This window comes from Physeter macrocephalus, chromosome 8 (assembly GCF_002837175.3).
Source record: "Physeter macrocephalus isolate SW-GA chromosome 8, ASM283717v5, whole genome shotgun sequence".
In the NCBI taxonomy this organism is placed as follows: Eukaryota; Metazoa; Chordata; class Mammalia; order Artiodactyla; family Physeteridae; genus Physeter; species Physeter macrocephalus.
Genome location: NC_041221.1, coordinates 14,452,894 through 14,467,476, shown reverse-complemented (window position 1 = coordinate 14,467,476; position 14,583 = coordinate 14,452,894). Strand labels below are relative to the sequence as shown.

Here is a 14,583-nt window from a genome sequence, read left to right as displayed (position 1 = left end):
AAAAAAAAAAAAAAAAAGAAAACTCAGCTGGCACTGATATTTTTACTTCCCTCGTAAAGATACTTCCTACATTCCTCACATAGTAACATGTAATCAAATGCATTACATATATAACGAAGAGTAACAGATATCCAGGGTGACTATGGGTTCCCGTTACAGAAACCGCCAGTCACTTGCTAAATGGTCAGGAAAATGTGTTGTTTTACCCTCTGGACTGAAAGTGGTCTTTGTTCTGCACATATACACAAAGACCTGAGTCGAGCTGAAGTGGAAGGAAACCGAGTACACAGCACCCGACAGTGATGGTGACACGGGCCGTGAGCCCCGAGCCCGCAGCCCCTGGAGCAGAGCACCTTCGAGACCTCCATTCTGATTTTCGTTAAAAAAGGCCCCCTGAGGTGGAGATGACGGAGCGGGGGTGGAACCAGCGGGCAGCACGAGTCTGTGGGGCGAGGCGGCCACACACACCTGTCCTGCTGCCCTCCTGCTCCCCAGTCCCAGATGGGGTCACGGCTCTGCGCAGAGGACCTCGGGCCGCATCAGACTCCCTTCTTACACGAGCCCAGGGTGGGGTGGCCAGAACACCCACTCCGGGAAGGAGCCCAGGCGCTCTGGTCCAGAAGGTGACGTGCGTGCTGCTGGCGAGCCGGCCGGAAGGCGGGCCCATCGCACGGACAGGGGGTCAAGCCGGCCTCGCCCCGAGAACCGCACAGGGCTGGTGCGCGAAAGGGCAAGTCCCTTCCCCACCGACGCGCCGGGGGGCCCGAGGGGGACTGCAGCTGCTGGTGCAGACGCAGGGAAAGGGGGACACCTGGGCGGGTGGGGGCGGCAGACGCCGGAGGGACACGCGGCGCTTGCGTCCTGCGGGCGCGCTTTGGGCCAGGTTCGTGTTCTGAGCAGCGCATGACCTTCCGGGGGCCCTGCTGCAGCAGCGCCTGGAAGGGGGTGGGCAGCGGTGACGGGGACCCCACCGCACGGGGTGGGGAGGATCCAAGCGCAGGTGTGAGGGGTCGGGTTCCGCGGCAGGACGGAGCGCGTGCCTGGCCCGAGATACGATTTGAGCACGACGCTCAGTGAGGCTTAACAATTATTTCTGAAAAATCCCCCGAAGTGTCATCCATAAAACAGGTAAAGACACCCACACAGAGAGAATTTTAAAAAGCGACAGGCCAGCCACATCCCACAGGCTCTCAAGTGTTTGAGGCCACGCGCATCCACATCAGGCAGCGGCCACCCACTCCACCTGGGACACCTCGTCCTTCTCAGGAAGCGTCCCTAGACAGTTCAGTCACCGGAAGGCTTCTCTCTTTGGCCACAAACTGAAAACCTAATTGGAGACGTGGCGCCTCCTCCCAGAACGGGGATCAGAGCCGGGAGAAGGCGACCGTGAGCCAACAGCTGTGACAACGCCCGGCGGGTCCCGGGGCGCCGGCCTCCGCTCGGTCTCGATAGCTGCCCCCATCAAACGCAGGTCCCTCAGCGCACGGGAACCCTGGCGCGGCCGTGAGCGAGCAAATCGGGGGGTCTCTAGCGGGGCAGACCAAAGGACACAGTGAAGCAGGAGGCTCGGGACGAGACCTGCGAGCTCTGCCCCAGGAGAGGATGGAGACAACGGCAGAGGATAAAACGGAAGAAGATCTCTCTGACCTGAAGACTCCATTACCCAGGTCAAAGCGCTTCACAGTCGCCAGCAGGACAAAGGAAAACCGGCCACACACCTAGGCTTTATCTGTTGAAACCTGTGAATTTTAGGGGAAAGTGATAAATTTAATGCTCCAAGGGTAAAACAAAAGGGGGTCCCAGGAAGGAAAGAAAACCGAGGTGGCTCAGGGACACAGGAGACAGGAGGACGGCTGGGGTTCTCAGGGCAGGGCCAGGCTCGAGACGCCTGCGGTCCTCAGACAAGCGGATGAAGGCGCGTCCCGACGCAGAGCACCGCCCACGCAGGCATTTTCCCAAAAATCAAACGGGAAGCAATCAACAAACAACTCTACGCTGTCCACTAAATTAAGGACATATTTCAGCAAAATGAAAAATAAACCTGAGTGTGGAATTAAAGAGAGGGGAGCCCACGGGTACAGGAAACAGTGATTAGAGGAGGACGTGTGGCGCTTCTTTCTGTCCAAACAACTATTGATAATAGGTCTGGAAGGCTTATTAAGAAGGGCCTTTTGAAAGTTTCTAAAATTCAAGATGACATCAGAATCTAGAAGGATGAGGGTGAGAAGGACGTGGACTGAAAACAACCCTGAGGTCGTACTTCTTCTCCAGCTGTGACCTTTACAAATACTGATTAATTTTTCATGCTACATTTTAATCAAATATATTTAAACCACTTTTAATAATTTAAGGGTGGGCTTCCCTGGTGGCGCAGTGGTTAAGAATCCGCCTGCCAGTGCAGGGGACACGGGTTCTAGCCCTGGTCCGGGAAGATCCCACATGCCGCGGAGCAACTAAGTCCGTGCGCCACAACTACTGAGCCCACGCACCTAGAGCCCGTGCTCTGCAACAAGGGAAGCCACCGCAATAAGAAGCACCACAACGAAGAGTAGCCCCCCCGCTCACCGCAACTAGAGAAAGCCCGCGTGCAGCAACAAAGACCCAATGCAGCCAAAAATAAATAAAATAATTAAAAAAAAATAAAAGTTGGGCTTCCCTGGTGGCGCAGTGGTTGCGCGTCCGCCTGCCGATGCAGGGGAACCGGGTTCGCGCCTCGGTCTGGGAGCAGAGGGAGGCCCGCATACCACAAAAAAAAAAAATAAAATAAAATAAAAGTTTAAGGGTAATCACTGGGGAAAACAAAATAAGATTTAAAACTTCCAAACCACAAGCACAAAAAAAGAGAAAAAGACAATTTAATCAACTCAGCAAAAGTAAGGGGAAGAAAATAATAGTGAGAAGGTATAATGGCCAGAAAGTATATGAGACAAAAGGAAGAAAGAAGAATTCACACCCTGGGCCCAAACCTGGTCCCTCCTGTTTCCTCGGGGGGTCATTCTGTCCTAGAAGGATGTGTACGTAGCACGGGGACCCCTATTCTAGACACCGGGGCAAGGAGAAAAACATCCACACCTACTCCTGCCTGGAAAACACATACACACTCATTCTTATTCATATTTATATCCTCTCTCTCATTTAAGGCTTCACTGTCTTGACACAAAATCAGCTCTTTCACCAATTATCATAAATAGTCACGTGCTTTCCCCTGGCAGGCAGCGCAGCTTCTGTCCTGGTCTGACAGCACCACGCCCCGCAACCCGACTCCCATACCATCTCCCCAGAGACCCTCAGAACTCAGACCAGATCGGTCAGGATTCGCTCCCCGACACTGCCTTGTTTGTCACTGTTTTTTTAAAAACATGTATTTGGTTTATTTAAGAAAGATGTTAGCTCTTATTTTTAACTCTAAAAATTTTTTAATAGATTATTTATTTAATTGAAGCATAGCTGAGTTACAATAGTATGTTAGTTTCAGGTGTACAGCACAGTGATTTGGTATCTTTGCAGATTATACTCCATTATAGGTTACTACAAGATATTGGGTATAATTCCCTGTGCTATATAGTAAATCCTTTTGTTCATCTCTTTAATACATAGAAGTATGCATCTGTTAATCCCATACTCCTAATTTATCTCCCCATCCCTTTCCCCTTTGGTAACCATAAGTTTGTTAGCTATGTCTGTGAGTCTATTTCTGTTTGTGTACAGATTCATTTGTATTATTTTTTAGAGTTCACATATAAGTGATATCATATAATATTTGTCTTTGTCTGACTTCACTTAGTGTGATAATCTCTAGGTCCATCCATGTTGCTACAAATGGCATTATTTCATTCTTTTTTATGGCTGAGTAACATTACACTGTGTGTGTGTGTGTGTGTGTGTGTGTGTGTGTGTGTAGACATATATATGTATACATAGCACATCTTGTATATCCATTCATCTGTCAATGGACATTTAAGTTGCTTCCATGTCTTGGCTACTGTAAATAGTGCCGCTGTGAACACTGGGGTGTGTATATCTTTTTGAATTGGTGTTTTGGGGTTTTTTTGTATATACCCAGGAGTGGAATTGCTGGATCGTATGGTAGTTCTATTTTTGTTAGTTTTTTGAGGAACCTCTATACTGTTCTCCATAGTGGCTGCACCAATTTACATTCCCACCAGCAGTGTAGGAGGGTTCCCTTTTCTCCACATCCTTGCCAACATTCGGTATGTGTAGACTTTGATAACAGCCATTCTGACAGGTGTGAGGTAATACCTCATTATGGTTTTGATTTGCATTTCTCTAAAAACTAGTGATGCTGAGCATTTTTTCCTGTTAGCCATCTGTATGTCTTCTTTGGAAAAATGTCTATTCAGGTCTTCTGGCCATTTTTTGATTGGGCTGTTTGCTTTTTTGATATTGAGCTGTATGAGCTGTTTATATATTTTGGCTATTAGCCCCTTGTCAGTCATATCATTTGCAAATACTTTCTCCCAGTCCGTAGGTTGTCTTTTCACTTTATTGATGGCTTCCTTTGCTATGCAAAAGCTTTTAAGTTTAATTAGGTACCATTATGTATTTTTGCATTTATTTCTTTTGCCTTAGGAGACTGATCCAAGAAAATACCATATAATTTAGGTCAAAGAGTGTTCCACCGGGCTTCCCTGGTGGCGTGGTGGTTAAGAATCTGCCTGCCAATGCAGGGGACACAGGTTCGAGCCCTGGTCCAGGAAGATCCCACATGCCATGGAGCAACTAAGCCCGTGCACCACAACTACTGAGCCTGCGCTCTAGAGCCCGCGAGCCACAACTACTGAGCCCGTGTGTTGCCACTACTGAAGCCCGTGCGCCTAGAGCCCGTGCTCCACAGCAAAAGAAGCCTCCGCCATGAGAAGCCTGCACACTGCAACGAAGAGTAGCCCCCGCTTGCCGCAACTAGAGAAAGCCCACGCACAGCAACAACGACCCAACACAACCACAAATAAATAAAATAAATAAACTTTTTTTAAAAAATAAAAAGAGTGTTCCACCTATGTTTTCTTCCAGGAATTTTTTGGTTTCAGGCCTTACACTTAGGTCCTTAAACCATTTTGAGTTTATTCTTGTGTATGGTGTGAGGGTGTGTTCTAACTTCATTGATTTACATGCGGCTGCCCAGCTTTTCCAACACCACTTGCTGTAGAGACTGTCTTTTCTCCATTGTATATTCTTGCCTCCTTTGATGAAGATTAATTAGCTGTAGGTGTGTGGGTTAATTTCTGGGCTCTTTATTCTGTTCCACTGATCTATGTATCTGTTTTTGCGCCAATACCACACTGCTTTGAGTGCTGTAGCTTTGCAATATAGCCTGAAGTCAGGGAGCATGATTCCTCCAGCTTTGTTCTTTTTTCTCAGGATTGCTTTGACAATTCAGGGTCTTTTGTGGTTCCATAAGAATTTTAGGACTATTTGATCTAGTTCTGAGAAAAAAATGTCATGGGTGTTTTGATAGAGATTCCATTATATCTGTAGATTTCTTTGGGTAGAATGGCCATTTTAACAATATTAATTCTTCCAATCCAAAAGCATGGGATATCTTTCCATTTCTTTGTATCACCTTCAATTTCCTTCATCAATATTTTATAGTTTTCAGGTCTTTCACCTATTTGGTTAAGTTTATTCCTAGGTATTTTATTCCTTTTGATGTGATTTTTAAATGGGATTATTTTTTAAAATTTTCTCTTTCTGATATTTCATTATTAGTGTACAGAAACACAAATGATTTCGGTATAGTAATCTTGTATCCTGCAACCTTGCTGAATTCACTTATTAGTTCTAATAGTATTTGGGTGGAGACTTTAGGGTTCTCTATAAAAATTATCACGTCATCTGCAAATAGTGACAGTTTTACCTCTTCCCTTCCAATCTGGATACCTTTTATTCCTTTTCTTTGTCTGACTGCTGTGGCTAGGACTTCCAATACTATATTAAATAGAAATGGCAAGAGTGGGCATCATTGTCTTGTTTCTGCATTCAGCAGGAAGATTTTTAGCCTTTCACCACTGAGTATTATGTTGGCTGTGGGCTTGTCATAAATGGCCTTTATTATGTTGAGGTATATTCCCTCTATACCTACTTTAATGAGAGTTTTTGTCATGATGGATGGTGAATTTTGTCAAATGCTTTTCCTGCATCTATTCAGATGATCACGTGATTTTTATCCTTCATTTTGTTGATGTGGTGTGTGGTGTATCGCACCGATTGACTTGTGACCTTTAAACCATCCTTGTGACCCTGGAATAAATCCAACTTGATCATGGTACATGATCCTTTTTATGTATTGTTGGATTTGGTTTGCTAATATTTTGTGGGGATATTTGCATCTATATTCATCAAAGATATTGGCCCATAACTTTCTTTCCTTGTGGTGTCTTATCTGGTTTTGGTATCAGGGTAATGGTGGCCTCGTAGAATGAATTTGGGAACGTTCCGTCCTCTTCAATTTTTAGGAATAGTTTAAGGATAGGTGTATGTTCTTTGTATGTTTGGTAGAATTCCGCTGTGAAGCTGTCCAGTCGTAGACTTTTGTTTTCTGGGAGGTTTTTTTTTTTTTTTTTTAAATTACAAATTCAATTTCACTTCTAGTGATTGCTCTGCTCAAATTATGTTTCTTCTTGACTCCATCTTGCCAGGCTGTATGTTGCTAGAAATTTGTCCATTTCTCACTAGATTGTCCAATTTGTTGGCATACCATTTCTCAGTAGGTTGTCCATTTTTTTGGCATATAACTATTCATAGTACTCTCTTATGATTTTTTTTGTATTTCTGTGGTATCGGTTGGTATTTCTCCTCTTTCATTTCTTAATTTGTTTATTTGGATCCTCTCTCTCTTTTTTTTTTTTTCTTGATAAGCCTGGCTAAAGGTTTATCAATTTTGTTTATCTGTACAAAAAACCAGCTCTTGGTTTCATTTATCATTTCAGTTGTTTTTTAAAATCTCTTTATTTCTTCTCTGATCTTTATTATTTCCTTTCTTCCGCTGACTTTGGGCTTTGTTTTTTCTTCTTTTTGTAATTTTTTTAGATGGTAGCCTAGGTTGTTTACTTGAAATTTTTCTTGTTACCTGCGGAAGGCCTGTATTGCCATGAACTTCCCTCTTGAATCACTTCTGCTGCATTCCATAGATTTTGGGAAGTTGTGTTTCCATTTTCATCTGTCTTGAAGTATTTTCTGATTTCCTCATTGACCCACTGTTTTTTTAGTAGCATGTTGTTTAGTCTCCACGTGTTTCTTCTTTTCCTGTTTTTCTTTCAACAGTTGATTTCAGAAACAACATTGTGGTCAGAAACAACACTTGGTATAATTTCTATCCTCTTAAATTTGTTAAGGCTTTTTCTTGTGACCTAGTATGTAATCTATCCTGGAGAACATTCCATGTGCACTTGAGAAGAATGTGTATTCTGCTGGTTTTGGATGTACTGTCCTACAGATATCAATCAAGTCCAAGACCAAGTCTGGTCTATTGTGTCATTTAAGACCACTGTTGCCTTACTGATTTCTGTCTGATCTGTCCACTGATGTGAGGGGAGTGTTAAAGCCCCCTACTGTTATTGTATTATTGTCAATTTGTCCCTTTATGTCTGTTAGTATTTCCTTTATACATGTAGGTGCTCCTGTATTGGGTGTGTATATGTTAAGGAAGAGTATATCCTTTTCCTGTATTGATTCCCTTTGTCATTATATAATGCCCTTCTTTATCTTTGTTATAGCCTTTGTTCTAGTCTATTTTGCCTGATCTGATATGAGTATTGCTATCTCCTCTTTCTTGTCGTTTCTGTTTGCAGGGAATATCTTTTTCCATCTCCTCACTTTCAGTCCGTGTGTGTCTTTTACCCTGAAGTGAGTCTCTTGTTGGCAGCATACTGAAGGGTCTTGTTTAGTATCCAATCAGCCACCCTATGTCCTTTGATCAGAGTATTCAGTCCATTGACATTTAAACTATAAAAATTGATAGGTATGTACCTATTGCCATTTTATTACTTGTTTTCCAGTTGTTTTTGAAGTTCTTCTCTGTTCATTTCTTCTTTTCATTTCCCTTGCGTGGTTGGATGATTTTCTTTAGTAGTATGCTTGGGCTCCTTTCTTTTTGGTTTTTGTGTACCTATTGTAGGTTTTAGATTTGTGGTTACCTTGGGGTTCCTATATGTTGACCCATAATCATAACTACTTGATTTAAACTGAGTCATTTAAGTTCAAATGCATTCTAAAAGAGCTACATTTTTTACTCTCCTCCCCCACATTTTGTATTTTTGATATATTTTACATCTTCATGTTTATCCCTTTACTGTTTATTGTAGTCACAGCTGCTTTTACGCTTGTCTTTTAATTACATACTGGATTACTTAAGTGGTCTTCAGTCCTTACTACATATTTGCCTTTCCTATTGGGATCTTCTCTTTCCTATATATTCTTACTTCTTTTCCGTTTAGAGAAGACCCTTCAACATTTCTTTTAGGGTAAGTTTAGTATTGTCAAATTCTTTTAGGTTTGGCTTGTCTAAGAAATCCTTTATCTCTTCTTCTATTCTAAATGATAACGTTTTGGGTTAGAGTACCCCAGGTTTCAGCACTTTGAATATATCATGCCACTCGCTTCTGGCCTGCAAAGTTTCTGCAGGGAAATCAGCTGACAGACCTATCAGGGTTCCCATGTAACTGACTCCTTGTTTTTCTCTTGCTGCCTTTAGAATTCATTATCTTGAACTTTTGCCATTTTAATTATATATCTTGGTGTGGGTCTGATTGGGTTCATTTTGTTTGGGACCCTCTGTACTTCCTGTACCTGGATATCTGTTTCCTTCCTTAGGTTTAGGAAGTTTCAGCCATAATTTCGATACCCTTCTCTCTCTCTCCTCCTTCTAGAACCCCTAAAATGTGAGTGTTGGCATGTTTGATGTTATCCCAGAGATCGCGCATGTTCCTCGTTTTTTGGTTTTGTTTTGTTTTCATTTGTCTTTCTGTCTACTGTTCTGATTGGGTGATTTCCATTATTCTATCTTCCAGATCACTTATGTGTTCTTCTGTGGCATTTCGTCTATTACTCATGGCTTCTAGAGTGCTTTTTAATCTCAGATATTGAATTATCTATTTTTGATTGAGTCTTTGTTATATTTTCTAGTTCCTTATTAAGAAGATCTGTGTTTAGAGCAATCCTCTTCCCTAACTCAGTTAGGATTTTTGTTACCAATGTTTTGAATTCTTTGGTAAATTGCTTATTTCTGTTACATTATTTATTTTTTCTGGGGTTTTCTCTTTTTTCCAGTGGAGAGTAGTTCCTCTGCCTCTTCATTTTACTTAACTTTCCCTGTCTCTATGCATTTACCTGAAGCAGTTACCTATGGTGGTCCTCAAGGGATGATCCCATGTGGGGCATCACTATGCAGACTGTTTGCCCAGTGTCTTTGCTGTGAGGGCTGGATTTGATGTGGACACCAGTCACATCTTTCCTCAGGGTATGCTGGCCACTGTCACCTTGGTAGGGGATGTGGCTGGAGATGGAGGGGCTGGAGCCTGTGTGGGGCAGGGTATGAGGTGGGACTGCCTCTCTGCTCAGTGGCCATCGCTACCCTGTCAGGGGTGAGGTCAGCAACCAAGCTGCTGGAGCGGAAGCCCTGAGGGTTGGGCTCGAGTTGGCTCTGTGCCCTTGAAGTGTGTGTTTTTCCGTCTCCTGCACCGAGCACTTTGCCCCAAGGGAGGGGAGCGCTGAAGCCAAAGGGGCTCGTGTGCTTACAGAGGGCTGATGCGCTGCCTGTGCAGGCGTCTGCAGCTCTGCTCAGACGCAGCCCGTGGTCACATCTTTTCCCCCGTCTAGTGCTGCGCTGTGCTGTGGAGTGGAGTGGGCAGGGCCGGGGTGTCCACTCAGCCTGGGCTGGGGCATGTGCCGGGGCGGTCATGGGAATTCAGGTGGCCACCTCAGTAAGCACCAACAGTGGCTGACATCACCCCACCCAGACCACACCCCAGGCCTCTGGGTCACCTCTGCATCCTCAGATCAAGTCTCTTCCCAGGTCCTGGCTGCCCTAGGTCCAGTGCCGAGGTGTGGTGTGGAGTGGGCAGGGCCAGGGTGGTCGCTCAGCTCAGGCTGGGGAGCGCAGAACAGAAGCAGACACGAAGGCAGACCTCTCCCCTCCCTGCCTGGGGTCAGCCAGCACCCGTGCTCCTCACCAGCGGGGAGTCCAGGCTTCTCCAGCCTTGCCGTCTGTCCCAGCGGCTCTCCAAGGAACGAGAGGCTTGTCCCCTACGTGCAGGACCCCAGGACTAGGATGCCCCGCCTGTGGCTCTCACGACTCACTCCCCCGGGCTGCTGCCGGCCCCGCGATCTCCCTTCTCCTCTGGGTCCCCTCCCGGGGGCACAGGGCCCGACCCGCTGCTCTTCTTCCCGTCCCACCCAGTTACGTGTGTCTCCTTCTTGCAGCCTTGGTTGTACGGCCATCCTCCTGCCAGTTTCCAGCTAGTGTTCGGTGAGGAGAGCTCCACGTGTGGAGGTATCTTTGCGGAGCTCACGGGGAGGTGAGCTCACACCCTCGCTTCCCCACCTTGGCCTCCTCCTCTGTGTGTTCCTGTTTTGTGACATCGCTGGCAGTAAAACCAGCACCGTGGGGAGTCTCACCCCGTGACCCTGGGCAGCCTGGCTGTGACCATGGCCCCCGGAGCTGGGGCACCGGGCCAGTCCAGCACCTTGGTCTTTCTTCTTGCGTTCCCCTAGTGCACATGGACAGCAAACTGGGCCAGTCGAGAAGCTCAGACTCAGGGGTCCAGTGGAGAAGCCAGAACTGTCCTGAAACGTGCAGGCGCTGGATTTGAAACTAATCTGAAAAGGAGAAACGAGAGAGCTCAGGAGGCCGGGGAAGAGCATCACGTGAACGTCCAAGGCAAAGGCTCGCCACCAAGAAATTCTTTCTGAAAGTAAACGCATGCTATTTATGCTGAAATTAAAATAAAATTCTCATTTTAACCTCGACAGCATCTTCAAAAACAGCCCACTGCTAAATCTTTAAATAAGTCTACCTAGATTTGCTCTGGTTTCCAGGAAACCTTGTTTAGTTACGTCAGCCTCTCTCTGCACGGCGTTCAGGTCCGTTTTCCTCGCTCCCTTCCAACACTACGGTTCTCTCGCTGCTGTCACACATCGTTCTCTTTTCAACGTGGGAATGATCTGCGATAAACCGTGAAGTGAAAAAGGAACGACAGCCACGACGTGAACTGTTGAACACACAGATACGCACCACGTGCGCGCAGCCAGAGGACCAGAGCGGGACAACCCGCGTGTGCCGGGTGCTCCCCTGTCCCGGGCACCTACTAACTGCAGGACCCGCTGTGAGAAAGTTTTGAGGGCTTCGCTGTGGGGCCCATTTCAAAGGAGTGTGACCTCCCAAGACCTTAAGACAGTGACACCGCCCCCCTCCATACTTCTGCTGTTCGAATCCTTTCGTCTGTGACGACACCCGCCGTGGTACCTGTGGGCCCCAGGCTTTGGGGTCAGAGATGATACCGGGGAGGAAGAAGGAAGAGCAGATTCTTTCCTTATTTATAATTTCAGGTTTTTAACAAATATATGTGGTGCAGCGCCAACTGAAACACTATTTTTCCACACGTTTTCACAGACACAGATGCACTTCATATACCTATGATGTGATAGAACACATTTGACTTTCACGGGTGAGCTATCCTTCCAACACCTTGGAATATTCCTTTAGCGAGATGGTCCTGTCTTTTTAGGTTGCAGTGGTGGAGCAACGCTGCTTAGTAAGTACCACGCAACAGGGCACCGGTCAGCAACGATTTCTAAGCACCTCCTGCATGCCGCGGGTCTCACACGCGATGTTTTCAGTGGCCATGAACGTAAGAGACAAGTGACGGCTGTAATGAAACAAAGCACTCTCTCCTCAAATGGAGAACACTGACTAAGCAGGGAAAATTATTTTCTGACTCGTGAGAAATTTACACGCCAACACACACCAAAATACACTTATGTCGTATCTGCCAGTGGAAGTTCAATGAGTGTGGAGGCTACGATTTCAACCATCAAATTTTATCAGTCTGTTTTTTTTTTCTTAAAAGATAATGGTTAAAGTTAGAGAGCTGTAAAATTTGATCCAAAACAACTTTTGTTTTTCTCCATTCCTGTGTAATTCATGTGCTCTAAGAGATATGCTTTCAAATAAAGTTCCACGTTGCTTTGCTTAGTTAGAGATGGGCTAGCAGCAAGACCACAGACCACGGCAAAACACACGCACACCAAGAGGCATTCTAGTTCAGGGTTACGGTTTTAGTTCTAGCTTTAAAAAGTAGGTAAAGCGATATTTCCAAAAGGATAAAAATACCTTAACTGTGTCCTTTTAAATAAAGGTGACCTGAGAAGTTAGGACCCTTGAATTCAAAAGCTCTTGTTCACTTTACTGCTAGCCACTGACTTTCTAAAAGAGAAACAACAAACAACTGGTAGCACAGGGCTCGCTGGGCAGGGGCGAGTCCCCACTGAGAGACACCGCTGCTCGTCACGGGCACACACACCCCCAGCGCCAACCTCTGCGAGCAGGCCTGGGAGTGCGGCGCCGGCCGCCTGCGGGGCTCATCGCTGCGCTGACGTATCCCGCGGGGCCCGGCCCAGCTTCATCTCGGGCGGCCGCTGCCTGCGGGATCTTCACGGCATCTGTGAGCCTCTGCTACTGACACAGGACTTGAACACACCAGTACGGGTGAAAGGAAAGCACACAGGTGCCGAGCCTGGGCTCTAGTTTCCCCATAAATGGCAAGGTTTTCAATCAGCTAGAGAGAGTAATCTCGAGGGACTCACTCAAACGGCCCATCGCCTTCCGCTCTGGCCCGGGCTCCCCCATAGCCTCAGGGCAGCCTCCCTCTGGTGCTTCCCTCCTAAGACTCAGAGGCTGCAAAACCAGGCGCGTGGGGCAGAGGAAGGAGGCCGCCCCGGAGATACTTGCCGCTGAGCAGAGGCTTGTTGAGGGTGTACAGGGCGGGCAGGTCCTCTATGTTGGAGATGCGCTGGTACATGGCCCTGGAGAGGTGGTCCCCGTGGTAGAGGCTGCCCAGGATGATGCTGGAGAAGTAGATCGGCTCCACAAAGACGCTGAGCAGGGACCCCTGGATGCCTACCACGTTCCACCTGAAGGCAGAGGGACAGGCTCCTCAGTGCGGCCCCCCGGCCCGCGCCCTCCACAGCGGCGTGCTTACGCGGCACCGCTCACTCTGGGCAAGGGTCAGCCGACTGCAAGAGGGCAGCGGGTAAAAGTAGCCCACTTCGCAGTTTGAAATTTTCAAAAATCTGCTTAAAAATTATCTTCTGCAGGCACGATCTTTGCCTTTATGTTTCCCACGATGACACATTTACTGAAGATTAGCTCTGAAAAGGTACCAACGAGCCACGTTTCTGGTGAGAAAAATCAAAAGGAAAAATAAATCTTTATTTTATTACTTCTAATAAATACAGAGGTAGCTGTAGAGGAGCCCCCGGGGACCGGGAACTGAGTCTTTCCTGCGCCCTGACCTTGCGTTTCGTTTGGCTGGCGTGAGTGAGCCACCCCCCCGCCCCGCGCCGTCACACCACCAACCCCGCAGCGCTTCGCTCCGACACCACCAGACACGCCGCTGCCCGGGTCCCTACACACAGCAGGAGGGCCGCTCTCCGCGGCCTCGGGAGTCCCCGTCCAAGCACCCGCGCTGCCGGCTGCGAGTCTGGGCAGCTGAGGGGCACAGCCCACGCGCCCCTGGAGCCAGCGGGCCGTCCTACGGGGACAAGCAGCAGCAAGGCAAACATGTGAAGCAAGAATCAAAAACTGACGGAAATCAACCCGAGGGAAGGCGGCGTCCCCGAGGCAGAGGTGGCTGCCGACTTCAGGGAGGGTCCCGGAGGGGACGCGGCCAGGCAGGCAGGCGGCAAGCGACGGGGAGGCCGGCCGGTCCTGGGGGAGGGGCGGCAGGGGCTCGTCCATCTCAGGCGGGAGCCCAGCGCTGGACCCGCCGGGTCCGCACCCCAGACGGCAGGTAGGAGGCCGCAGGGGCGCCGGCCCGCGCAGCACGCGTCAGCAGTACGTGGGGACAGGGCTGAGGCTGGGGGCCGGCGGGCCCTGACGGCACCGGGGGCGTGAAGGCGAGGCCCAGGCTCCGCCCTCGGAGCCCCGGCCCGGCGCGGCTCCACCCTCACCGGCTGCGCCGCGGCGCCCCGCGGATCCGCGCCAGTGCGCGGGGCGGGCGGCCCAAACTCCTGAGCTGCCCAGCCCGTGCCCCGTGGCTGAGGCCAAACCCCTGTCCCCGGCCCGCGGCCAGCAAACCTGCGGGACCTCCTCTCGGAACAGATCGGGGGCCGCCGCCACGGCCTCTGCTGGACCCGGGTCAGGTCGCCTCCCCGCCCCCTCCCACGGGGAGCCCAGCAAACATGCCGCCGCCCCCGGGGCCCCTCCCGCGTGACCCTGTGGAACCCCAGGCCAGGCCACCCCTCAGCGCAAGCCCTCCCACCCACCCCATCTTCTCCCCGGGAAGCGCCACCTTTCCGGTGCCCGCCAGCCTGTCTGGCCTGGTACCTCGCCCCCAGCCCCCCCCCACC

General features: G+C 48.5%; 1 protein-coding gene across 11 annotated transcripts in view; it reads right to left on the bottom strand.

Moving 5' to 3' along the window:
• ADARB1 (adenosine deaminase RNA specific B1) overlaps window positions 1-14,583 on the bottom strand; it is a 168,243-nt gene that overhangs the window by 9,224 nt on the left and 144,436 nt on the right. For 6 of the 11 annotated variants that reach the window (XM_007102927.4, XM_055086462.1, XM_055086460.1 and 3 more), the window contains one exon: window positions 12,965-13,146. In XM_007102927.4, the coding sequence (XP_007102989.1) occupies window positions 12,965-13,146 (182 nt within the window). Of the gene's footprint in view, window positions 1-665; window positions 1,740-4,221; window positions 11,883-12,346; window positions 13,147-14,583 lie in introns of those variants that run through there. The other 5 variants (XM_055086466.1, XM_055086465.1, XM_055086467.1 and 2 more) reach the window with 4 other exon arrangements.